At 38.3% G+C, this 27,933-nt stretch overlaps 1 protein-coding gene across 1 annotated transcript in view; it reads right to left on the bottom strand.

The window, feature by feature from the left end:
• myo3b (myosin IIIB) overlaps nucleotides 1-27,933 on the bottom strand; it is an 81,093-nt gene that overhangs the window by 13,112 nt on the left and 40,048 nt on the right. Inside the window, exons 24-33 of the mRNA XM_053234049.1 lie at nucleotides 21,916-21,995; nucleotides 20,439-20,459; nucleotides 18,599-18,676; nucleotides 18,182-18,387; nucleotides 14,418-14,529; nucleotides 13,816-13,978; nucleotides 11,891-11,971; nucleotides 10,180-10,255; nucleotides 7,546-7,597; nucleotides 6,428-6,545 (exon numbers count right to left, since the gene is read on the bottom strand). Coding sequence (XP_053090024.1) covers nucleotides 6,428-6,545; nucleotides 7,546-7,597; nucleotides 10,180-10,255; nucleotides 11,891-11,971; nucleotides 13,816-13,978; nucleotides 14,418-14,529; nucleotides 18,182-18,387; nucleotides 18,599-18,676; nucleotides 20,439-20,459; nucleotides 21,916-21,995 — 987 coding nt within the window. The remainder of the gene's footprint in view (nucleotides 1-6,427; nucleotides 6,546-7,545; nucleotides 7,598-10,179; nucleotides 10,256-11,890; nucleotides 11,972-13,815; nucleotides 13,979-14,417; nucleotides 14,530-18,181; nucleotides 18,388-18,598; nucleotides 18,677-20,438; nucleotides 20,460-21,915; nucleotides 21,996-27,933) is intronic.

Below are 27,933 nucleotides of genomic sequence, written 5' to 3'. Positions count from 1 at the left end.
TCAGGAACTGAACTGAATTAACACACTCACACATACCTCCAATATTCAGAAACTGGACTGAAGGAACACACACACATATACCAATATACACACACAACTGAGCATCCTCCATCCTCTCTGCAATTTTTTTGCAAGTTTTTGCACATGTTTATGCTGCTACATTACTCATTATATCACACTGTACATATGCTACTCTTATGTTTACACTATTTCAGCTACTTGTTTAGTACTCTGGTACTATTTGCACTGTTGTCACTAGGTTCACTTTAAACAGAACTGTGTACTGGTCGGCGCTGCACTGGGACTTACTATGCCCATTGTCTGTCCCAGTAGTCATTGTACTGTCTTGTGCTGTCTTGTGCTGTCTTGTGCTGTCTTGTGCTGTCTGCACTTGTTTGCACTTGTGCACTTTATTATATAATTTATGTAGTCCCTTGTAGTTTTTCTTGTATATTTTTCTGTTTGTGTCTTATGTAGCACTGGTCCTGGAGAAATGTTGTTTCGTTTCACTATGTACTTGTATATGGCTGAAATGACAATAAATTCCACTTGAACTTGAACTTGAACTTGGTCAGATAGACCTGAAGTCTATCCCTGTTTGGGACTTGACACTCATTCACATTTAGGGGTAATTTAGCACAGCCAATCCACCAACTGGTATGTTGGTGGTAGGAGGAAACCAAAGAACCTGGAAGAAACTTACGCAAACATGTCAAATTCCACACAGATAGTAACCCGAGCTCAGGCTCAACCCAGGGTCCCTGGAGCTGTGAGACACCAACACTACCTGCTGTAAAACCATGCAAGCACAGGGCAAAATTACAGGAACACAGTGAATATGGAGGATGCTGAGCTTGAATTAGTGTTGTTATTTATTGTTTTTCTTTGTTGCATGAATATCATTATCAATTTTAAAGCAGGTTTGTTAGCCACTTGCATGAAATATGCATGAATTTCATGCTCCACATCTACATGATGAGTCAAAAACACTGTCACAGTTAAATCTGTCATATTTAAATCTGTTATAAAAAATAAGGTAAAAGGTCTGAGTATCCAGTTGTGCTGCACAGTCTATGATACAAAACAAGCTTTAGTAATTGCTTGCTAGCTAATAAACAGTTTTTATTAAACATATTGGGTAAGAGGTTAGGTCATTCAGTGGCGCTTGAGTTTGACCAGTTAGTACATCATTGTAACTCCATATTTAACTGCCCTAGTCATCAAATTAACATATCCCTTAGTTTACTGAATCACATTTTATTGGCTACCAGTTGCTATGAGGAGAAACAAGATTAACCACTTGGGATCATGTGTTTTTGCTTTTTCTGTCTGAAAGCTTGCTAGCTAGACTCTGAGCTCAGGGATGTTGAGGTGATAGGCAATGAAGTACTGGGGGTTTACTGCAGGAGAGGTTAGATAAGACAGGTCATCCCCCCACTATTACTAGCATGTAATGATTTTTAGAGGAACTGTCATAAACTGTATTTTATGGCACAGTTTTTAATATGGCAGGGCTGATGGTTGATTGTGCCTTAAATGATTAAAATAACACATTTGTGCCATCACTGCTTTTACTACCATCTGACATCCCCCAAAATGCACGAGCGTGTTGGACTTCTCTATTTAATTGTATTGACTGTATATGTCCTCATCCCCTCTGAAATTAATTCCTGGCTAAGTGACTGCCTACAACAGAGCTGGAACTAAAAAAGTTCCAGGAAACAGGGGAGAGGAATTAAATTTGGACCGGGTTCCTCTAGTATGCATCTGCCTAAAGGTGCTGAGAAAATTCCTGGCTTTCATGTGGTGGAAAGACACCTCATGAGGATCAGATATGGGTTAAATGGCAGGTAACCTGCTCTCTAAAACACTCCCTGTCTCTCTCGCTCTGTCTCTCTCGCTCTGTCTCTCTCGCTCTGTCTCTCTCGCTCTGTCTCACACACACGCACACACACACTTTGCATACACAGCTGGGCAGAGATCTAAGAGGAGGAGGAACTTAATTCCTATCAAACACAGGGAAAAGTGGTTCCGGGTCTCTGGCCCTGAACTAAAGCACTTATAATTTGGTGAGGTCAGTGAGAGATTTTGACTGTATGTGTGTGTGAGTGAAAGAGAAAGAGTGTGAGTGTACTATGTGCTTGTGTACATCCCCAGGGGCAACAACAGCAGGATGAGAGGCAGGAAGAGAACTGAGCTCCCAACATCTGGCTCTGCATGCTCCCTGGACTCCTCAAAGCTTCTGTCATACACACACACACATACACACACAAAATGATGCACTCTGATCTATTCCCATCAAAGCCTGCAAGCGCGCACACACACAATTCCCAAAGCAGCAATTCTAGAAACAGTGTTATCCTGTGCTGGGAAATTGTATGCAAGCTACTTGACTGTGTATTATTCTAAGAGAGACCCAAGCCCAGGAAACTCTTCAATGTAAGCTTAGGTGTGTACACTCAAGCAGTGTGTGTGTGTGTGTTCAAACCAGGCACCTCTGTGCATTCCCCCATCAGTTTAGGATTATGTATAGGAAAAAAACATGGATACATATTGTTTATCCACAACATGTCCAAAAACAAGAACAAAATCTAGTCAAAATAAGAAGCACCTAAACTGGAGGGTCACCTTCTAATTCATTTCTACCAAACTGAAAGACTGGAACGGTTTTAGTGGCAACAGCAAAACCTATTACATCACCATTTCTGTGCCCAACAAGGTCATCAAAGTTCATGTTTACACCATTGTTAAATCCAGATTTTATGTAGTATAGTCAGTTCCTCACATGCTCTTTAATTTTGTTTCTCATATTAAGATTTTTTTTTCTTGATTTCTTGTAGTTTGCATTGGATCCCATCATCTGGACCCCATCTGCACAGCCCCTTTTCTCAACTGAATACAACCAAAATTCTCCATTTTTATTATTTTTTAAATGGTGGCTTTGTTTTTCTGTGTTGTAGATCTGACACAGAATGCATAACCACTGACCCACCAAAGAGTACCATTAGTTTCTGCTGATGCCAGTTTTCAGAAGTTACTAAAAACTATACTATTGGAGCCCTTTAATACTTTAATACTGCAGAGAATGAGACCAAAAACAGAAGTACAATACAGTACCTTTTTGCTATTGCTTTAAGTGGTGTGCTATTTGAAGCATTTACAATCCAATCACAGTTTCTAACTTACTACTTGTGTAAAAACAGTAACATGAAAAAACTGCCCTATGGAGGCCCTAGGTGCTGCATCTGATATAACATTCCATGAGTATTTGGTTGTTTACTAAATACAGGTTGATAAAATGTCAGGCAATAGGGTTAGTTATTCTTTGACAGTCATGTTTGACCAATTAGTGATGTTCATTATGTCACATTCCACCACAATAGTTTCTAAACCACAGGAAAGTACCTACTCTGGAACAAGAACTAAAAGGGGTCTTAGAACTCAAATCAGTCCTTGTTCTACCAGTAGTAATGTAACTTAAGTTCCTGAAAAAGTTGACCTAAAGCATATGTAATTTGTAAGATTCAGTATGTGTGTGTAAGATGAAGAAGCTGCAAATTCTGATCTCTCTCTCTCTCTTTCTCTCTCTCTCTCTGTCAGTTCACAGAGCTACAGAGTGTGTTACATATTCATGGTGTGCTGGTTGAAGTGCTGGGATATCTTCATCCACAGAATCCTACTCTTTAATCATAGCCAGGGGACCAGAGGCCAGACTTCCTGTCTGCAATGAAGCCATTACTATTCTAAATTACATCAAAATATCCACACCATTATCACATAGTTTAGAATATTATTAGGACAATTGTCATAGTAAGTGACGAAGGTAAAAGAAGAGTACATAGCAGAGAGAGGAGAAATGGAGAACACGTCAAACAAGCGTGAGAGCGACAGAGATGAGTGTGGTCACCTGCTCTGCCTCCTACAGAATTAGCCGGTATCTCAGTGAGGCGTGCCGGGGTGAGCTGACAGTAATCCCGCGCCCACTGCAGTGCCGTCGCTGTGCTACATTATCATAGATAATTCCATAATCCCCAGCACATTGCTAATCTCAATCCCACCCCCTCTCTTCCTTCACACACTAATCATACTAATGATGGACCCCCGTTTCCCCTGGCAACCATCACTATGTGACATTGGTCCCCCCACTCCGCCCCACTCGTGCACACACACACACACACGCGCACACACACCTCCCAGGAAGCTCTCATTAATGGGATTCATAGCTCAGGGCCAAACAAAAACCAAACATATGTTCAGCAAATGAGTGTGCGTGTGTGTGTTCATGTGTGCATGTGTGTGTTGTGTGTGTGTGTGTGTGTATCAGTGTCAATATGTGGGTCTGTTTTGGGTGAAAGTGATTGCTGTGCTTTCTAAGCTAAAAAGAGACAGAGCTCTCCACACTGGCCTGACCCAAGCTATTAACTGCAGCCCTACACTTACAGGACACACTTGTGTTTATTATTAATGAAGGAATGCATGAGGACAGGAGACAGAGAAAAACAGAGACAGATTTCCTGTACTAAGGTTTTTAAAAGATCCATTTTCAAGAGTCAAAGAGGGGGATTCTGACTCACTAAGCAGCTGATTACCTGCCACTGCTTATCTACGTGTGTGTGTGTGTGTGTGTGTGTGTGTGTGTGTGTGCTATGTTTTACAGCCTACAGTCTACCAATCTGGGACAAACAATCAGCATACTTTTACCATCAATGTTCAAGTTTCGTCTCATTCACAGTTGCACGTTTTAAACAGATTCACACATTCATATTTTTCCAAAAATATAATGAAAGTCATTACACAGGATTTGATGTATAACAAGTCCCTCATACAAGTGATTTTGTGGACCTTACATCTTAACACTTTCTCCCTGTTTACACCACATTATCAGGATTTGCTGTTGATGGCTCATAAGTGGCTACAGTAGTGTGCTGACTGTGCCATTCATCTGATTTCATTTTCTGCACTAATGGACAAAAGCTCCTTTGCTTCTGAAACACTCCGATTTCCAGACATTTCTTGTTTTTCTTTTTGTCCGCATAACATTTTCCTCATGTCGTCACTAGTTGCGCTAGTGTTATAAACCAGCATCGTAGGATTAATGTAATGAAGAAGTCATCCTGGCAATATACTGACTTCTGTTCACACATGGTTTCCAGTTATTGTACTAAAGCCATAATTCCAGTGACAATGGCAAGCGACAAAGTGACAGCATGACGAATGACATTTAAATTGAGATGTTCTCAATTCTAATTGTTAAAGTGACAAATCCAAATGACTGGCTCACCTGATTCCTCTGACCACTCCTATGGCATTTGTTGTCTGATGTTTCTTCAGTTCTCGACTCACAACTTTAGTTGCTAACTGCAAATAGTTCCAATTTACTTTCTGACACTCAAACATGGAAGATAAACCTAGTGGTTTCATCTTATCCTGTCATATACCACCCCTTAATAAATGTGTACTGAGAGAGTACAAAGAAAACTAAAGCTTGGAAGGAAGTAGCAGAGATTGTTAATACCTCTGATGAGTGTATGTAGCTAGTAAAGTTAGGTTGCTTTGCTAAACTGTCAATGAACCCTACCTTGTAGCATGTAACTCAAGCCACTTTTCACACTGATTAGTGCATTGTTTCATTTGGGTTTAGTTAGGTAGCTTTAGAAGCTACACTAATATGGCCAAAAGATGGTGAACACCTGACCATCACACCCATATGTGCTTTCTGAACATCCCATTCCAGATTTAGTCCCCCTTTGCTATTACAATAACCTCCACGCTTCTGAGAAGGCTTTCCACTAGATTTTGGAACATGGCTTTCGGGATTTGCCCATTCAGCCACAAGAGCATTAGTGAGATCAGGCAGTGATATCAGATATCAGATCTGTGTAGGCCACTTGAGTTCTTACATCAACTCTGGCAAACCATGTCTTCATGGAGCTCGCTTTGTGCACAGGGGCATTGTCATGCTGGAACAGATTTGGGCTCTTTAGTTCCAGTGAAGGGAAATTGTAACAAAGACATCATATTCAGTTACACATTTTATATATATATATATATATATATATATATATATATATATATATATATATATATATATATATATACATACACACACACACACACACACACACACACACACACATACATACATACAAGTGACAACACGTCTACAAGCAACAACAGTGCCTGTCAGTATATACCCATAAGAGACAAACTACAAGTAATTGGTTGCTTGCTAGTGTGAACATTTGGAGTCATCCTGGTCAATTTGCTGAGTCAATCTTTCTGGTTTCAACTGTGTTCACGTTTACTGTTGAATTCACACATAAAGGTACACGTGTGAAAAGGGCTTGTGTGTGTATGCAACTTCAGGTATCCTGTCTGGGTATTACTTGTGTGTCCTTCTTTTGTGCTCGTGTCTGGAAGACCTGACCTTGTTTGTGATGTGCTGCTCTGTCACTCTCTCCACTAGTCTTCACTACAGACACGTCAGCTGTGCTTTTTCCTTTACTGTCAACTTCACTCTGTCTGTCACCACTGACAGAGACAACCTTAAAAAGAGGGACAGAAAATATATATATATAAATATATATAAATATAAAATATATATATAGAAATATACACAAACACATCCACACAGTGTCAAAAAGCAAGAAAATGCAACAAGAAATACAATGAATTAAACAAATAAGTACAAAGTTAAAAAGTAGCAGGCCCAGAACTTTAATAACCGAGTTCACTGTACTGGCAGATATATTTATTAGCACCCATTAGCAGTGTGTTTTGCACCGGTAATTGCTAATGTACAGACGCCAGATTTCTTTTTTAACTTGTGTGCTCTCTCCCTGGGTGAGTATGCTTTCTGTCTCAGTGGCTTAATTGTAATGCTGGAAATAACGAAGGCAGACTTCCTCACATATTTAATTTTTATCTTTGAATAAAAGAGCTATAGGAAAGTATTAATCTGCTTAACATTTCTAAGTACATCCTCCAAAGGATTTTGCTTTTTTAATCTTACATATGCTCAGCAGAGTTACTGGCAAAAACTGTACGTTTTCTTCATCTCATCCTTTCAACATCAAATGGTGAGCAGCAAAAATTGGATCAGACTTCAAAGCCAGGCAATGTGCTCCAAGTCACAGAGTGGCTCCTCTATTTCACATATTGAATTCGAGCAGGATATCAAAGTGCTAGCAAAGAACCTGAGGTCTTTACTAAAAAAGGGCCCTAACATCTGTAGAGAGAGAAGCGCAAAGACAAATCACCTCAGGGAGAAGCTAGCATTTACTCTCCAGCACGGATTTCCAGCCTTTTGATTCACTCCTTCCCTGTACCTCCCTTCCTCTCTCACTCTTTCTCTTTCCTTGTGTGCTGAGATGGGAGTTGAGAATGAGGGAACTTTCTCTTTTTTTGTCTCTGTCTGTCTCTCTCAACTCAAAAAGGACATGAGTCTTAGAAGCTTTGTGCTTATATGCAGATTGGTGAGTGCTGAACTCAGAGCAATGCCCTGGACATGAAACACCTTACAATAGTAAAGTATTCATTTCTGACCTTGTCCTTATGGGTTTGACAGTCAGAGCCTCTTCTCAGAGATGTGCCTTCCCTGAGGAGAAATAAAATATTACTAACAGATTGAGATAGTAGCATACAGTTCCCTTGAAATGTATTGGAATGGCAAGGCTAATTCTTTTGTTTTTGCTATACACTGAAAATGTTTGAGTTTGAGATCAAAAGATGAATATAAGACGACAGATTGGAATTTCAGCTTTCATTTCCTGATATTTACATCTATACGAGTTAAACGACTTAGAACATGGCACCTTTTGTTTGAACCCACCTATTTTTCAAGTGATCAAAAATATTGGAACATGTGACTGACAGAGGTTTCTTGTTGTCCAGGTGTGCCCTTTTCGATTGATTGTTTAAACAATTACTAGCTCTGAATGTCTACTCTTGGTTGGAGCCCCAGGTTTTGCCTGTGCAGACTGCATTTGTTGTTGAAAAGGATAAACCAACATGAAGACCAGAGAGCTGTCTATGGGAGAAAAACAAATGATCTGCTCATGATCCAAAACATACGAGCTCATTGGTCAAGCACGGTGGAGGTAGTGTCATGGCTTGAGCTTGCATGGCTGCTTCTGGAACAGGCTCACTAATCTTTATTGATGATGTAACTCATGATGGTAGAAGCAGAATGAATTCAGAAGTCTATAGAAACATTCTGTCTGCCAATTTACAGAGAAATGTAATCTAATTGGGAGGAACTTCATCATACAGCAAGTCAATGACCCAAAACACCCTGCCAACACAACAAAGGACTTCATCGGGGGAAAAAGTCGAAGGTTTTAGACTGGCCAAGTCAATCGCCAGACCTTAACCCAATTAAGCATGCATTTCATCTCCTGAAGAGGAGACTGAAGGGAGAAATTCTGATCTATCATCTCATATTCATCTTTCGATTTCACACCCAAATCTCTTTAGTGTATAGCAAAACAAAAACTTGGCCTCGCTGTTCCAACACGTTTGGAAGGTGATTGTATATAAGACACATTTTTGAGAAGAAAAAAATTATAGAAGAAAATCAGAAGCAAAAACTCACACACAAGAGTGAAAACATTGTTGAGATCTCCAGCACAAAACTAACTAAAAAAAATAAGCGTGTACGCTAGCTAATGAATCATCCAAAAGGAAAATGGGCAGTTGATGTCAAAATAAATCTATATGGATCCTCTCCAGAAATGATTAAACAGAATAGTAAAGTTTCACCACTGAGAATTAGGATGTAAACAAGCTCACAAAAATCCCTCCAGAAAAAACACGCATGAACACACACACACACACACACACAGAGGGAGAGAGAGAGAGAGAGAGAGAGAGAGAGAGAGAGAGAATGAGCAAAACTGAAAGATATTCAATGTGTGATTGTGAATATTAATCCAAATAATGACTTTAAAACAATTATTGGGACTATGTGACCAGAATGAACATGATCTCTAAATATAAGGGCCATATGAAGGAGAGTTTTGATGGAGGGAAGAAACTGGTCGAAATAATACACGCACGCGAACGCACACTGGCCATCTCAGCCATCTCAGACTTTATATTTGAACTATCTTCTAGCTCCAGTTCACTTGTGTTCCCCAGATTTAGATTTTATTCCATAGGTTGCAGGTCTTTCAATGTTGCAGCACCCACACAATCTGTAATTTCCTTCCACAGAGCCACTGTGAAGTCTCATCTCTCTCCTCTTTCAAAAGCTCTTTTCACAAAGTCTCTCGTCAGTGACTAAGCAGTTCTTCTGCTTCTATACAATCTCTCTCTACTTTCTGTACCTTGATCCAACTGGTCATATCTTCACTTTTATGTGATGATTACGTGTTTACTTATTACTTGCATATTGTTATGCACTCTGAAGAGTAACCTTGATTTTAAGAAAGGTGCTATATAAAAGAAATTTTTTAACTAATTGTGTGTCTGACAATAATTTTGAAACCAGTATTTTAGCAGATAAAAAAATATCATGGAAAAAAAATAGCTATTAATTTTATACAATACTTTGTGCTTGTTTTATTGAAGGCTGATAATTGCAGAGTGGACTCTATATACACTATTTCTGGTTTCACAACAGACCTCACTTTCTATCTTGTAATGGTAGTTTTGTGTTTGTTTTCATAGTAATTAGAGATTAGGAGGGACAGAGACAGATCAGGAGGGAGGTGGATGTGAAGCAATAAGGCCACATACTTTATAGGGACATGACAATTGATGACATTGTAGAATTGTTTGTATTTTTCTGTGGGAGTATTTGTAATATTTTTTTAAAGATATAATTAGAAAAAAAGAATGGAAATACAATGATGTGTGTGTGTGTGTGTGTGTGTGTGTTTTAGAGAGAGAGAGAGAGAGAGAGAGAGAGAGAGAGACATGAATGTAAACAGTACAGAGAGTAGCTCTGTTGAGAATCATCACAGGCACACCAACACTGACCTACAGAGGGCTTTCATGTGTTTAACTACCACCTAGGCAAACAGGGGGCACACACACCCACACCTGAATGGGGTTTTCATGACAAAAGACACATGCAGACATCCACAAACACGAAAGATGGCTGTGTGAACCCTACTATAAGGAACAAACACTTTAAACAGGGATGTGCAATGGACACACACACGCACGCACGCGCACCTGGTTGATGTGGAAGAAGATGAAGATTGCCGGTGGCTCCGTCTGTATTCTTTTCTGACTCTGTGTCCTCTGTATGCTGTGATAAATTTCAACACTAGTCATTGAAACATGCTGGAGTTCTTCATTTTGCTGCCTAGTTTGTTTCATAAAGGCAATTTTATGAAATAAAAATTCAAGTTTCTATATTTCATTCAAACAAACAAACAAACAAGTGCTTACTTGGAAATTCTTCTTGGCATTAAAACCCACACCCAAAGCTTGCATGGATGATTATAATCAAATATCAGTGATTACTTTAGTACATAATTACTTTATGAATTACAAATTAACTGATGAGAGAAACAACCCAAAACTGAATAGACATGAAAGAGAAGCAGTTGGACTAAAATGCAGAAACATTCATATATTCTGATTTAAATGGGGTTCAGTAATTAAAACTGAGAGTTCTCCATTTAAAGCTGAGCAAAGTCCAGTGAGGAGTAACTGAGCCAAAAACACTCGGTATTAAGAGTTTTAAATTCAGACACAAACATACAAAGAGCAAGGGAAACACAGAGTAAGAGAATATGCAGCGACACATACCAGTGTGGTGATTAATTTATGTGCTTTGAGTATGCAGTGTTCTCGCTCATGTGAAAGGTCTGTATTCAACATGCTAAAGCAGCCCAACTCAAAGACCTGCTGTAACAATGTGAACGTGCTGGAGTGACATAGTAGGAGTTTGAGGCCCTTGACTTTGAAACCTCCCAACCCCCGCAACGAAACAACACAAACGCACATCAGCATGCCCTCACGCATACTGAGGGACCACATCAACTACAGCACGTCAGCTGGCTTTTCTCAGTGCAACAGATCTGTACAGATCTGTTCATCTGGTCTATTTACAAGTGGCTTTAATATTGGGCACATGGAGGGCTGGGAGAAAGTGAGGAAGAGAGAGAGTGATAAAGACAGACAGAGAGAGAGAGAGTGAGAGAGTGTGAGAGAGAGAGAGAGAGAGAGAGAGAGACGCAATAGCCTCTGTGCCAAGAAGGAGGTGAGCAGCAGTTGAAGAGAGGAGAGCAGAACAATGGCATCTCTCCTCCCTGTCCCTCCCTCTCTCCTGCCTCCCCCGGTACCCTGCTCCCGCCCTCTCCCTCCCTCCACATGTCCTCAAAGGAGTAGTGGAGCGAGGGAGGGGGCACCCCAAGAAGGTTAATATGCCCGCTTTGATCTCTGCCAGGCCACAGTGAGTAAGAATTCATTTACATTTCAGATGAAAAGGTTGACAGTATAAAAAGGCATCTTGTTTCTGGTATGTGAGAGGGCTGTAATAGGCCGGGAATTTGAGAGAGGAAGTGGCAAGGAAACAGAAGGGGATAAACCACCACCACCTCCCCCCTTTCCCCTTCTCCTCTCTTCCACTGCCTACACTGGGAAAGAGATGAAAGAAAAGAAAGGATCTCAATATGCACCACTCCACTGAAACATGGGGACCAAATGCTGAGGCCCAAACTCTCAAACTTTTCCTCTCTGTATCATTATTAATTCATTATCTCTATGGGTTTTATTTGTTGAAAATAAGGGGACTTTGTGAAAATAGCCTAGTTTTAAGAATTTGTTTTTTTTTAAGAATTGCATGCATAGATGCACAATCCACCCACTATCTTTCTAAGAACAAGGAGGGAGGATCTGTGGTGTAGCTGTGGCTACTCAGAGCTGAGATCATTACCTGACTGAATCTGCACCGCTGCATTCTCCCGATCCTGCTTAATCTGCTTCACATGTTGACGGGCTAAATGACCCCTCCATGCTACACAGACAGAGAGAAAGAAAGAAGAGGAGAGGGAGAGAAAGTTAGAGTACTTTTCCACTGGATAATATGGTACAGCATGTTAGGGTTACAAATCCAAATCCAGAACTATCCACACCCTAACTGAGACACTGTGTCCATTTTCCATTACATAACAGTACATGTACAAGTAGAAGGAGTTCTCTGGAGATGGGCACAAGCAGTCGTCTAAGTAAATACTCGATATGTAACCATCTAATCAACCAGTAAAACCCTTCTACGAACTGATATATAATGTTTTTTAAAAACAGGAAAAGAAATAGGCATATAGCTTGTTTTACATAAAATGTGTGCCACACTGCTGTGTATCTCGCTCACAGAGCAAACTACTTAGCAAAAGACACAGGGAGTTTGTTGCTCTGCAGTAATGGCAGTGAACAATCCAAATAAGGCCAAGTGTGCCAATACTTTAACCTGCTCACTGTAAACTTTGTCAGACAACATTAAAACACAGCAAAAATACACAGTAACACCTTTTCTGCAGCTGAATCTCAATTTATTATTATTATTTTTTAAAGTATATAGCGCACTTGTTAAATTCTACAATACCATTGTGGTTTTCTCTGTGTAGTGAGGATACATAGTGAATAAGAAGCTATTTGGGATTTGGCTAAATTTAAGATTGGGTTTTATGAGGATCACAGAAAAAGAAAGAAATCTGGCTAAATATCAACAACAAGAATCCATTACTCTGAGTAAGTGTATAAAGACAAATATGCATGTTACATTCTTGGATAAAAATGTGATTTTCGCCTCCTAAAGCCACCATACACAGGGCATTTGAAAAGAGAAAGAAACTCTGGGAGACAGTCACTATGCTAATACTGAAGACTGCTGTTCCATACTGTCGAGTAGAAAAGTTATTCTAACCAGCTAGTGTTTTTCTACTTGTACTTGTGTAATCTTCCTTAATCTTGGTACCATGGCAAGGATGGCAACAACATTCAGCACAGGTAATTAGATTTGTTATAGGTCACTGTAGGTAATGGAAAAATGAGAAAATGTGGAATCACAGATTGCTAGTCTCTGGCTAAAAAAGCTTATAGAATATAGAGAAGAGGTTGTGGACCCAGTAAAGTATTTAAGCAGATCAAACCTAGCACTTTAAAAATAAAGTAAGAAAGTCAACATATGGGAAAAAAAAAAAACAATCACATGGTTTTATATAAATTCTTTAGCTGAATGCAGCTCACTGGACCAGAGACTAGCTAGAGGGCTAGAGGCATTAGGTCAGAAAGGTGAGAGTTTTCAAAGACTTTCATAGATTTTTCATTTCATTTACCCTATCTGGTCTGATTAGTGAACTGACAACAGGGCTCATTAAACAACAATTGAAAACAGAATGTTTAAAGATGAGTAGACAGAGAAGTATGTGTTTATTCTCCTCACATCAAATTCAAAACTGATGTCTCGTGTTCAAATTCCACAGCGCTAGCAAAAAGTAGTAGTGTGATGCACCACTACCAAACAAAATATTTAAACGATCCACTTTAAATGATCTTATTTATAGCCATAAACTAATCATTAATGGTTAAGCAGTAAAAGGTAACTGCTGTTATCATTTAGTTATATGCGTTTCAGACCTTTGTAAGAAAGGAATTTTATGTAACTGGACCTTTACAAAAGCTAGTTGAATAACTCTGATATGAAGCAATGTAAGAATAATGCACAGCCAATTGCACACAATCTGACTGATCACTAATCTCGGGTGAAAAACTGGAAAGTACTTTCTCAGTTGTGTCTATTAATCTAAGAAGAAAGTAGAAATCCTGGGCTCCCATCATGTCCCTGTAGCTGTGCTGTACCTGACTGGATGATGATTGCCCCATGATTGCGTTTCTCTTTCTCCCTGCGGTACCTCCTTGCCCCCAGCCAGCCTTTAGTGAAGGCCTGGATCACCACCACCCGAGCCATCACCTCTCTCAACAACAAATTTAGTTGCTCCGCGTGGTAGTACTTCAGAAACACCTGTCTCCCACACACACACACACACACACACACACACACACACAAATGCACATAAAATACACATTCATGCACAGAGGGTACCTTCACCTCTCAAAAACACACACAATGTTTGCAATCAAGGGGCTTATAGGGGAATAGCACTCTTTGAACTTCTTATTTTTTTCTTTTTTTTCAAAGCTGCAGATGCCAACCATCTGGTCAATTAGAGTCATAGATAACAACCCCTCTCTGCTTAGGGATTTAACTCTTCAGAGAGAAAGAGAGAGAAAATGAAAGAGGCTGAGAATGAAAGATGGAGCAAGAGAATCAAAGAGCTGAGTTTGTTTTGTATGCAATGGATGAGGTGGGAAAAACAGCCCTATGTTGTGTAGAACAGGTATTTCATCACCCTATTGCCCAGCTGATTTAGTCAAGGGTGTGCAGTGAATGATGACTCTACCTTGGTCCTGCCCAGAACCCAGTTGTCCAGCTTGGCTTTCTGTAAAATAATGACAGCATTTTCCTTACTGCTCTCTGGCATCTGATGGGCCCGGAAAGCCAGGTAGTAGTACCTGAGGAGAGAAGAACACTTAATTAATCGTGTCATAAGAATCAGTGCATGTAATCATGTAAGTATACACAGAGTAGTCAGATATACAGACACAAAAACGCACACAGGTTCAGCACTGACCCATATGAATTTACAGTTCAACAGCAACACTGATTCAAAATACTCAGTATAGACTCACAGACCACTTTATTAGGAATACCAGTACACCTGTCTTTGAAAACCAGACAGGCTGGTCTGAGTATTTCAGAAACTGCTGATCTTCTGGCACAACAGGCTCTATAATTTACACACAATGGTAAAAAAAAAAAAATCCAGTGAGCTACAGTTCTGCGGATAAAAAAACCCTGGTGATGAGAGAGCAGAATGACCAATCTGGTTTAAGCTGACAGGAAGGCTACAGTCACTCTTTACAACCGTGGTGAGCAGAAAAGCATCTCAGAATGCACAACACATTGAACCTTGAGGAACTGGACCGTTGAAGACCGTAAAAAGATCAGGTGACATTTTGAAACTGGATGTGTCCAGTTTCGGTAAGTCAACACACACACAGGGCATAAAACATTACCTTAAATTCTTTTTCTTTTTTTTTTTTTTTAATTTTATTTCCAAAAGACTGGTAATTTATGTTATTTCAACTAATTAGTCTCAGGTCAAAAAACAGCAGAACATGTTTCTGTAATACACAATAGGGTTTCAATATCAAATTATTTGTTCAAATGATTTTTTATTTATGTTAATTAGACCATTTGAATCAAGCCTTAATCTTCATTTTTGAAAGGTCACTTGAGTGTTGTTTCACTTTTTGTTTAAAATATGGCTTAGCTGTGTGGATAAAAACATTCTCTGCATTAAATAAAAACAGTTGAGTATACATTCAGCTATGGACTGTAATATAGTATGTCCATTGTTTGTAGCTTTAGAAAGTTGTTTGACTAGTAAACATGAAATCTGAAAGACTTTAACCCTTGGTTTGCTGTGTTCACAGTGTTTACTGTTGTCATGCACTTGAAAGCAGCAGTAACAGCAGCAGGACCTCAGGTTCATTGTTCACACAGATCAAGGCTCACGAAGGGCCAGGTTGATACTGGGTGTTCGTCTGCTTTGCGGAGGAAGATAACAACTATTGTGTTTCCAGGACAAAATATCTCTTTGATACACCAGTACCCACTGCCTTTCATATTAATTCATGTTGATACCTGTAATCTCTTTGATGATGGACACAAAGAGGACACTTCCATGACTTCAGAGAAGGCTTTGATAAAGTCATACAAATTTAAGCTAGTTCTTAGTGGAGTTACATATGAGGGCCTGTTCCTCCACTGCCTTGAATGCAGAATTATGAAATCCACTAAACATGGATGTAATGGTCACAAAGCATAGCATGGACGGTCATGAAAGACAGAGCGAGTCCTGGGAAAAACTAAATAACCAGGACAGTCCTCTGATCTGAAAGATAACAAGAAAGAGGAGGAACGCCTGGAGTTTGTTGTTTCCCTTTTGGAGGAGCGCTAAACTGTGTGAGATGCTAATGTAGATGACCTACATGTAAATTTTCATTTCGGGCTGAGACAAAAAAAAAAAAAAAAAAGGAAAGAATGTGTTCCAAAGCCTTTTAAAAGTTCTTTTTTTTTTTTAAATTCAGCATTCTTCAAAGTAGTCCATCTATGTTAATTAAAGGAACTGATACCACAGCTCTGATGAATTCTGTAATCGGATTGGTCAGAAAGTATATCGTTTTGTTATTGATTTAAAATGGTGATTCTATAACAGCAGCTCGGATAGTAGTTCCAGCTGCTAACCCTAACCCTAACCCTAACCCTAGTTTTTCATATTATCTTTCCTACATTAATAACTAATTCACAGTGACTTGGCAGGTGCTCAACATAATCTAAGGCTTATAATATACATATAATACACATATACATAGAATGAATAAATTCATAATAATTCATAATAATTGATATGGTGAAGTTTATCTTATAAATAAATTTATTAATATAAAAGGATTCAAAGGTTTTATTTGTCACATACATTTATACAACATGTAGTACAATGCATAGTGAAATGCAGAGTGGAAATAAGCAAGAATAATAATAAAGGTAATAAAATATAAAATAAAGAAAGCAATAAAGAATATGATAAATATGATGAGGCAGTAACAGTGGGAGAGGAGGGATACTCTGCCTTGTGCCAACAGTTGTGGTGAAGTGGTGTGAAATGAGCCTAGTGCATAATAGAGGAAATGTACGTATAGGAGGCGGGCAGGCAGTCTAAAGTGCAGGTCTAAAAAGTCTAAAGTGCAGGGGCACTAAAGGGGCATGTGCACAGTAATGGGAGTCAGGTTAGTGGGACTAGTAGTAGGATCCTAATGGCCTGTGGGTAAAAGCCCCTCCTGAGCATTTTAATGTGGGGCAATGTGACTGCTGAGGTGTTTGTCTGATGCCTTAGTCCATGCCTGGGGTTTAATTGAAAAAAAAAATTAATTAAATTAATATAAAAACCTATCTTGACCCAAAAACCTAAACTTGATAAAAGAGAACAAGAAAATTGTGAGACCTTTCAGAAGAGAAGAAGAGTTACAGTTTTGTACAGTATCCAGGCATCTCCTCAGTGCTGCTCACAAACTCTGGTTAATTATTTTATAGCTGGCACTGTCACTCATGGCATTTAAAACTCAAGCCTCATTGCCATCTCTTCACGTCTGATCTCGTTCAAGCACATACATCAGTGGGGAAATAATCGCTGATTAATTCAGTCAGTTCTGTTGACTAAATTCATTTTTTTTATTGAATCTTTAAACATTTTAAAACTTTGTCTGCTGTAATCTGTACAAATTGTGTAAGTGCTCTTCTCTGCTTTGATGGTAATGCGAGGACACAGGAGCATTACAGACAATTTGAAAGCTAGTATCTGATTACAAACTGAATTGATTAGGTGTATATCCATTTCGCTACAGCACACAGCTATCCAACAACTTGATCAAAGCCTGACATTCACTGTGTGAGAAAAATCACAAGGTTTTACACATGTTTAGGAAGACTGATTGCATTTACTGCTGAATATGTTTAACTGGCTCTTTACCCAACATGATCTCTGCAGGCAGAAAACCCAAGACAGGGTTAGAAAGCCTACAGAAAACATTTTTTCACATCATTTTGGGAAAATATATTCATGTTCTCTTATAATAGAGAATCAATGGCATTTTACTGGCAAATTTTGGTACCTGTTTTTCCATCATTTTTTGGCTGTATTCAGAAATCAGTCATGGCAACATCTAATGGGTTTTCCTATACTGTCACAAAACTATTATTTCTGTCATAAAAAAAAAAGAAAGAAAAAAAAGACCTGAAAAGTCCTGTAAATAAAGCAAACTGCACACATTTAACTGAAGATGCACAGCTGGATAATGACAATAAACCAGATACCAGAAATCTTCCTTTTCATCCTTTTCCTTTCTGTCCTCATTTAGTAGCTACTTTCCTCTGAATCTTCGCATCCTTTGCTCAGGGAGTACAGAGTTTTCCCATTAATAACTACACGTTACTGACTCTGTCCCACTTATTCTGCCTAATTAACAAGGCATGATTTGTGTGATAGGGCTTGTTGTACAAGAGCTCCTGAGTGGCTGTGACAGCGGCTCTGAGCTCTCTTACCTGTTAACAAAGTCATCAAAGGTGATGCGGTGGGAGAAGCCCTGGCGTCGGATGTTGACTGTCTCCAGGATGCCTGTGTATCGTAGCTGCACCATCACACGCTCTTGACAGAAGCGCAGAGCCTGGCGATCATCGTTGGGTTTAATGCAGCGCACAAAGTGAGGCGTACCCATTACCATCTTAGACAGGAGATCCATCAGAGAATACTAGAGAAAAACACAAACACACATTACAGAGTAAAAAATGGCTAGGAAACATTGTCTATGAACACTGGCTATGAAACAAACATTGGCAAAAGATATGAAAGCCATTATTACAACGTACTTATAATTATCCCTTTAATTTTACCTAATTGTCAATGTAGCTAATTTCTCCTAAAAGTCTTATAGTGCTAAGACACCATTGTGAGACACTCACACGGAAGTAGGAAGCTACAGTCTGTCTTCTCATGTTTGTGGTCTCCTCTGGGTGTCTCATCATCTCCATGGTGTCCACCTAAATCAACACACACTTCAGTTTTAGTCAGTTTATACAATATATGTATAGATAGATTGATAGATAGATGGATAAATATGATAATAGTAAATCTCTGACTTGCTAAAAGTGAGGACTGAATAAATGAGCCCTAACAGAAAAAACAACAATTGCACAAATGGAAACAATTGAGACTGATTAAATGCATGAGAAGGGAGAATGGGAACAGCATGTATTGCAGAATCCACACAGGTCCAGTTTATTGATGTGTTTAACACATGGCTAAATCTCTCTCCCCTCTGGAATTGTAAATGCACTATAATGGAGTAATAAAATAAATCCAATAAAATAGGATAACAATAATGTCAACTTCATCATCAGTGGCTTATAAGAAAATAAGCACTTAAAAACAACATCATGAGGGCAGGAGTAGTGAGAGCATACTGGTGACATTAATACTTCAGGGTACTTTTTTTTAAATGATGAACCTCGTCATCTCAAACCAACTTCTGCTTTTCACCAGTGTTTTAACAAGAACATAATATGATCTTAACAGCTATCTCCTCTCTTGGACTCATCAAATTTAACGATGTGATAAATATTTTATGGAACATCTATGCAGCAAAGTGCATATCTTAATACTTCATTTCATCTGAGCAAAGGAGAAAGGTATGCCCACAATTTTATTTCACTGGCCTTACATTCAATAATTGGAGGTTTTGACAGTTGACTTTGTCCAACATGTCTCTGAGAGAAACAGGGGAATGAGAATGGTTCCTGTGTGAATACTTTAACAAGATCTCCCTCTCTACATCTTTCCCACTTTTGGCATTGCTTGTAACTTGCTGAAGTTTTGTATCTGCCACTTTAGCTGGTTGTAAAATTACTACAATATTCACACATGCACACATTTTTTTTTTTTTTTTTTTTTTTTTTATCATAAGCTATATCCCAGGGCAGAAATGATTTTTATTTGATGTGTAAGTAATAAAATACAGTGGGGTGGGTACATGAAGTGGATTATTTTCCTGTAACAGCACATCCCAAAGTGTTTCATTTCTCTTATGCCACAACAATTTGACAAACAATTACAAATTTTTATTCATTAAAGAATAACTTCATACTATTTAACCATTCATAGTTACATTTAATGTTAAGGAACATTCTAGAGACAAGATAGTTGTCACTTACATTACAGATATAAACAGTTCATCCCTCACCAACATTTTTTTCTTGAAGTTAATAAAACAAAACATACAGCTTGTCATTTTACAGAGAAACCAGAAAGCGCCTCTGTCCTCTCTCCTGAACTCTTTCCTGTGGTGGAAAGCTTACTGACTGTTACAGTACTTGAGACTTCTTCCATAAACGTTAAATAAATGTCTCCTTACAGAATACTTAATCATATCAAAAATAAGTATTTTTCTTTATTAAATAACATGTTTTTAAATTTGTTTATTCAGTCCCTGTAAATGAGCTGTTATAGAACTAGTGTATTCTAATGAGCCCATTAATACAAGCCGATCATTTGAATTATTGTCGGAGCTGCTCTTTTACAGAAACTGAAATCGACACCACTTGACCAAACAGATTCAAGAAGTTAATTGAACAGTTTTGTGTTATAAAGCAAAATAATATAGCAAATGTTTTGTGTAAGAGGACAATAGGCCTAAATCAGCAATAAGCAAACCTGAATGATTTTGACTGAAAAAAAAATGAACCTGAGAAACCAACACCCAATGATGGAAAATTCAGAAAGTTTTGAAAGGTTTAACAATCTTACCTTTTTCCGATATCTAGGAGACTGAGAGTAGAGTAGGGTCATTTGGAAACAGAGAGGTAGAAAGAACAGATAGATGAGGAGTTAAAGTAAGTATTCATACACAGAGACCAGATGCTAGGGGGTTGAGTTAGTGATATTAACATTAAGAAGATATTAGGTGTGTCCAAAATAAAAGGCAGCTGTCCTAATGCCTTGCTATGCTGTCTCATCAGTCAGATCTCTTATAAGGCAGTGTTTTAAAGCTATGAACGTATCTGTAAGGAAACAGATTGAGACAGGCTTCAAGGCACAAAATGTCACTATGTTGCCAGGTTACCAGCACATGCTAACAGTCCCTAAAGGATACCTTTTTTAAATGCATCCTTTGGAAATGATGGTTTAGAATGATTATTCTGTGAATACACCCACTATTTCTTGCTTGAAATGAACTGTTAAGTAAAACAGAGTTAGAAAGTGTTACAAACCACAAACTGTTCCCTCTCATCCCAGTGTTTTCTGCTGCCATTTTACCAGCTTCCTGACTCTGAATACAAACTTAACAGCTTTATTATTATTATTATTATTACTTTTTATTTTGGAGACACCCAATATGTTAGAAATAATGTGATCACACAGTCATAATTGTTACTGAATCAGAAAGGAAAATTACATAAGTTAGAAGAATGTGTAGACTTAAAACTGGTATCATACAGAGAGTAGAACATTCCAGTAGAACATTACAGGACATGGAAAATGAACAAATGACAAATGACTGAAAAGATCGTTAATCATGCTTATACCACAGCACTATGGAATTTTCACATCTAACTGGCCAGAAAGTGTTGATTTTCTATCAAGTTTCTACAAAGAGCACCAGTTCAATGCTCTCCTTTTATATCTTACAGTTACTAATACTAATTCTCTATACAGTGAACACTCACATAATTCAGGCCTAATAATAAACATACAAGTCCAAAAACATATAGTTTTTCTGTATGAAGAGGTTTATTTAACATTTATGGAAGGAGACTCCAAATCAGCGCTTTGAGGTAAACCTGTTCTTTTTTTCTTTTTTTTTTTTTTTTTTAAACACAAACAGACAGTGTTCAGGACAGAGGACTTCCAGTTTATTAGTTATCTGACCAGCTGTATTTTGTCCTAACTTCAAGAGAGAGAGAGAAAAGAGAGGCTGGTGAGGGAATGGTGGTTTCTAGGGAACTAATGGACTTTCCACAATATTAAATTCATTATAAACAGATGAAGAGACATTGTTTTTTTTTTTTTTAAATAAATAAAAAAAGAATGTTGGCAAATCACTGCCGTATAAGAGGAAGAAATCCCTTCAGGATGTGCAGTTATAGGAAAATAGTCAATTTCAGGGAGACACCCCTATCACACGATTCTATCATTACTTATTTTCCTATGATCCCATGTCTCCGTGTGTTTTATTCCTTACATGTGGCATGATGAAAGGTGTATGAGGTGTGCTGGTACATACCTTGTTACGTCCTGCGTGGAGTTGAGGAGGCAGAGATCGGGATGCTGCAGTGACTCTGGCTCTGGAGGTGGCCAGGTTACCTGGAAAACAACTGCCTAGTTACAGACCTGAGTAAGAGCTGTTTATAGCAAGACTTATAAAGTGGATCTTTTATAGACATACAGTGCGCAGCATGATAAAAGTTAATCTTATTCACAACTTAAAATATAAATCCCTATACAGTAGGGGTGTAACACAATGGAATTATCTGAATCTGCGTAGTGTCCTAAATATTCATGTCTGTTTTCAAATTTGGGTGTAAACCAGAAGTGTGCATGGTCTATATCACAAGTTTATTTTTCTTTAATGTGAACCTTATCACTATGCCCTAGAAATACTGGTAAACACTCAAAAAAACAAGGCTACTAGAAAAAAGAAGTCATTTTTCATTCACAAATTTAAACATTAACAATTTGCAGAACACTTCATTTAGCATCTGAACCAGATGCCTTGTGGAACTTTCTATCTAATGTGACTAATGTGAGTAAGCAAGTTAACTGTTTAAAAGCAGCAATGTCTTTCCCAACTCAAATTCCAGTTGACAACAACAGACACCTAATAATATTTTATTAGATTTACTTCAGTGGGGGTTTGTTGTATTCCAGAAAGATCAGAAAAGTTAACTGGGCACACAAAATCAAAATCTTCTATAAAGCTGGGGTGCAGTTCTTCTGCAATCTTTTGAGCTGTAGTTGGAGTGGGAATTTTGATTAGATGGCAACCCTCTCTACAAGCTTCCACAAGCTGTCCTTTAAAGCTACATTAAAGTAAAAACTTTGCTCTTATATGAGTTTTTTCTTTTGTCCTTTGGGATCCAAACATTATTGTAAAACCTTCTGGTAAACATTCAAAAAACCCCAGAAAAACTAATACATCACCTATCGTTCATATCTGTATTTGTATTTGTTTAGAATGCGTACTGTATTTGTATTTGGTTACTTCTCTAATATACAGTAGCAATGACTTAAAAGAACATTTAGACACAGACCTGAACTGCTGATGTATAAACCTCTTAAAATAGCAGCACAGAAAATGGTTGAGACACAAAACACAACAGTACAGGAAACTTCACAGCAAAGCATCCTCACACACACACTCACAGGCACACACACACTCACAGGCACACACACACTCACAGGCACACACACACTCACAGGCACACACAGTACACTGTAATACAGGATATGCAGTCCCACTGTAGCACACGCACGGCAGTCTGTGCATTTCAAAACTTCTGCACAAGATGTCCAAATGTTTTCTCTGGCTGAGTCTTCAGAGGCTAAACTCTGATTAATGGTACTGAAAGCAGCCTTTGAAGCAGGATTGGTGACATCAAAGTGCTAATCCATGGGTGGCAGGAGTTTTATAATGAGTGGGAAGCATTTTAACACATTTCAAAGGCTCGACTGCATGAATAAACAATAGCAGCACAGATGTGCCACACACCTTTAGAAAAATACCCACCGCAGAAACGGAAAGCAGCATTAACCCAGTGAACGTGTATGTGTATGCGTGCGTGTGCGTGTGTGTATGTGCAGACTAGAGGAATCTGGAGCTATAAAACTACTGTACTGCTGTGTTTTCTAGTTTGCACTCAGCAGATGTCACTTAAACAAGCCGTTTGTCAGTCTTTCATTATATTCCGATTTCTAAGCTTCCTCCTTTTATAGTGTATTACTCACTGTCTCTCCACTCTCATTAACATCATGGCATTCTGTGTTGCGGAATGTTGATCATACATAACTTTTTTACTGATCATTCTGAACAAGGACATTATGTTTTCAAATTGTCCACAACAAGAGTGAGAGTAATTTGTCACTTCTAATTAGAGCTCAGGAATTCATCAATACTGGCCAGCAGGCTTAGAGGACAAAGTCAGCTGATGCATCCTCATCTCTGTCACATCCCCACAGATGCAAGAGACAGACTAGATAAAGAACATTGACTGTGTTTGAGCATTTTGAGCTAATTATCCTGTGTAATGTAATGTTGTATGGTCACTCTAAGAAATAACACTCAGTAAGTAAGAAGACAGCATCCAAAGGAATAGTGCTGTAGCAAATACTGACCACCAAGCTGAAGCTCTGTATCTCCCTGTTAGTAAAAGTTTGATTATTCTATTTAAAACTTTTTGAGAGAGGAATTCATTACATGTACATTAACAAAAGCTCCAAGAGTGATGCATCACTTAGTGCTATATTAATTAGAGAGTAGAAGAAAAGTGTGAGGTTCCAACCATGGTTATTATAGTTAATGAAAGTTAAAACTACAACTAAAAATAGTAAGATAAAATAAATAATAAAATTACATTAACACTACGAATTATCTCTGAAACTAACCAAATAAAATATAAACCTTTTGAGAGAAGAGTTCATTATGTGCACATTAACTAAAGCTTCAGTAGTGATGCATCACTTAGTGCATAGTATCAGTACTAACACTAACAGAAAATTGTGTGAGAAAAAGAAAAAAGTGTGAGGTGGACCTTCCTACAGTGGTTACTAAAAATGAAATGGAATGAAATAATAAAAAAAAACATTAAAACTAAATTAAATTAAATGAACACTAAAATAAATTTTAAAAATCTACAGCAAAAATATGAATCATCTCTGAAACTAACTAAATTAAAATGAAACAGAAAGCAGACTAATAACTTTTTGTTTTGTCATTTGTCAATGATGGCTAAAATAGAACTAGCTAGAATAGTATTACAAATAAAAATCACACTAAAACCTAAATTACACTGAATTTCCAATATGATCTAAGAATTACAAAAATCAGCATTAGTATAAAATATGATGCAGTATATTTATCCGGCAAAGCTGTAGTGGTAGTTACTGTACCTCACCACGAGACACTCCAACCAGTGTGAGTTCATGCTCGAGCAGGCCAAGAATAAGTTTAAATACAGTAGCACTGTGATCGTCTGCACTTATCTGACCTATTGAGTACATGCGGAGATCTATAAGCACTGTTATTGCCTATATCAACATCCCCCTCTTATAGATTTAAATGAACATTTCAGTCTCTGTCTGTACTGTATAACATCTCTCTCTCTCTCTCTCTCTCTCTCACCTTTGAGCTATATCAATACATCTCTCCATCTCCTACTTTCTCTCTGCAGATAAGCTGCTCATATTTGTCATGATGAACTAGTAATACTGGGAGAAGCACGCAACATGTCAGTGCATGCTCATGCCACATACACACACACACATATGAAAAGGAAAGCTGACAGCGCACCTATATGTTTATATAAAATTACTGTCATGTATATATTGTTACAGTAATATTGCATTGCATAGACAATAATTTATTACTATTCCTGTATCTAGGATCATGTATTGCTTTTAGCTTTGGTGCAGTTTTACTGAAATATCTAAAATGTAATACTCAAGACAATACGGTCTTGTGTCCAATTTCTCTAGAAAGGTTAAACAGCAAACAAGATCTGTGTGTGCATGTATGTTGTTTTCTTCCACTAGGTCCATCTGTCTGTTAAGGCACAATTCTGTGAAAGAGGATGACACCCATCATCTCTACTTCACGTGTGCTGCTTCTGGCAAATGCTGACAACACAAAGAAAGAGAGAGAGAGTGAGTGAGAGAGCGAGCAAGAGAGAGAAAGAGAAAAAAAGCCCTTCCCTGGCATCTGTGCATTCACTTTGAAAATTAAGCCCAGCAAGATTCCTATAGAAAAAAAATCTCAAGCTGGCACTTGTATTGAGTTTCTATTGACAAGAATAGTCAATGTGCCCTGGATTAAAAAGCAATCCCTCGTTCAATATGACACCTCTCTGCTCGCTTTCATCAGAGGCTGTGTGCGCCTTGTACTTCAGAAGGCCAGACTCGGGCTGTCGACACAGGGGACAATCAAAGTTGTCAGACAGCAGCCGTTACAAGCTGACTTTTGCTGAGGAGAGCTGCTAGATATCACTCTCTTCTCACTCGCTCGAGCATGCTTTCTCTCAGACATTGACTCGTGGCCTTGATCGCTCTCAAGCCCCTTCATCATTTTTAAATAAATATGAACTATTCTTAAAAATCAAGTCAGCAACCAGGCAAATGAGATTGTTCCACTGCCTCCTCTCCTCGTCAGTGTCCCATGCTCCGAGGCCAGAGGCATTTTGAACAGCATGTTTCACTGTCAGGGAGCATCCATCAGTGGAGCGAGTGCACGCTGTAATGGGCTTTGGATGCTTGACACAGCCTTACTTTATCAGGAGATGCTCTGACAGCTGACAAAAGTGTGACTGCTTTCTCCATATCGCAGCAGAAAAGCAGCAAAGGATTCCGCAGAGCTGCTACGAACATGAGATTGGGGTTAAATGTTTACTTAGCATCTTGTTGAGGTTATCTTACCTGAATGATCTAAGTACAGGTGAGCAACTGAAGCCATTAATTTAGATCAGGGTAAATGTACGTCAGTGTGTAGTCCCTATCTGAGCAGATTCAGACTCAAGACTTAACATTTTGGATGTTTTGGGAATATGATATGAGAGTAAGCCAAAGATATGTATTAGGAAGAGGCAAGTGGCTATTCCATATTGTACAAACACCTAACCTGCAAAACCTCCTATTATGTTAATCTAATATATAACTGAAGACTCAACTTGGATTTCAGCATATAATACTCAAACTTTTACTTTTTTTTTTTTTTTTTTTTTTTTTTTTAAAGCTTTACATTCTCTGACATGTATGTAAATGGGCTACTATAGCCTACTTCAGTTAATTAAGGCAGCCAGATTCCCCCTGGCCACATCCACAGGGAAGTCCATTAAGGACTTGACTTTGACTTGACATAAGAGCAAATTATTGACTTTGTATTTGACTTTGGATGCGAGGATGAGATGACACAACTCAACTTAAGGATGACTTGACTATGATACTGGCTCATGGAGTAGGTGTTTGTTTAAGAAATGTGATTTTGTTGCCTATATTTTTGTTCAGTATGGTCATATAATGATCCAACTCCAAATTATAAGACTTCTTTTTTTTTTTCTTCTGCTGTGAGACTTCAGTCTTCACATAACACAAACACGACTCTATTCCCTCTAACAACCTTTACATTTTTGTTCTAATGTACAGCTGCTTAATGTAAATCTATACTGAGGCCCTACTTTGGAATATATACATACAGTATGACCACAGACTGGGAGAGCAGATCCCACAGAGCGTCTTCGAACAGGGCCAACCCAAACACACCGATCTGCCTGATCCACGGATGTACTCAGGCTTCAGGGGAATTTGTCCATGCAAATATAATCCATTTCCTGTGACAAAGCCATGCCACATGGACAGGCCCCAAAGATGAGCTCTGAAGGGGAGGATGGACTAAAGCTTAGTTTAATTTCTAAACACTGTAAAGATTTTCTTGTGTTTATGGTGATAACTCTGTGTATGGTATGGTTATAACATTGTGTATGTTCCTGACTTCACAGCTAAAAAAGGAATATAGCAGTTGTTCCAAATTGTTCCAACATATTCATCAGCTTTAGCACGCTCTAAAGGAACTGAATCAGATGTGTTTTATTAGTGGGAAAAAAGTGTGCAGTGTTGGGGAAGCTTACTACTCAGAACTGAAGTTGGAAGACAATGTATCAGTATAATTACAATAAATTAGTGTATATTAGTTTAAGTAAGACTAGAAGATTCTGTTTATTTAGTAATCAAGAGATCTGAGCACACAGGGCCTCATTTGTTACTGTTAACTTAAGAGACTAAGATAACTTATAAGCTGTGATAAAGACCATTAGACATGTAGTCTGCCATCTTCATAAGATAGGGATCCCTCAATATGCTACCTCTGTCCAAATTTCATCCCATTTCCAAAGTTATGGGCAGGTCTATCTGTTGCTCATAGCCTATTAATTAAAGCAAATTAGCTGGACTAGCACTATAATTCCTTCTTCTTCTTCTTCTTCTTCTACTACTACTACTTCTTCTTTGCCTACTTATTATTATAATATATATTAATAAT

The sequence above is a fragment of the Pangasianodon hypophthalmus genome, chromosome 5, assembly GCF_027358585.1.
Source record: "Pangasianodon hypophthalmus isolate fPanHyp1 chromosome 5, fPanHyp1.pri, whole genome shotgun sequence".
Lineage (NCBI taxonomy): Eukaryota > Metazoa > Chordata > Actinopteri > Siluriformes > Pangasiidae > Pangasianodon > Pangasianodon hypophthalmus.
Note: the sequence above shows the minus strand (reverse complement) of the source record. Positions and strands in the feature narration are given on the sequence as shown.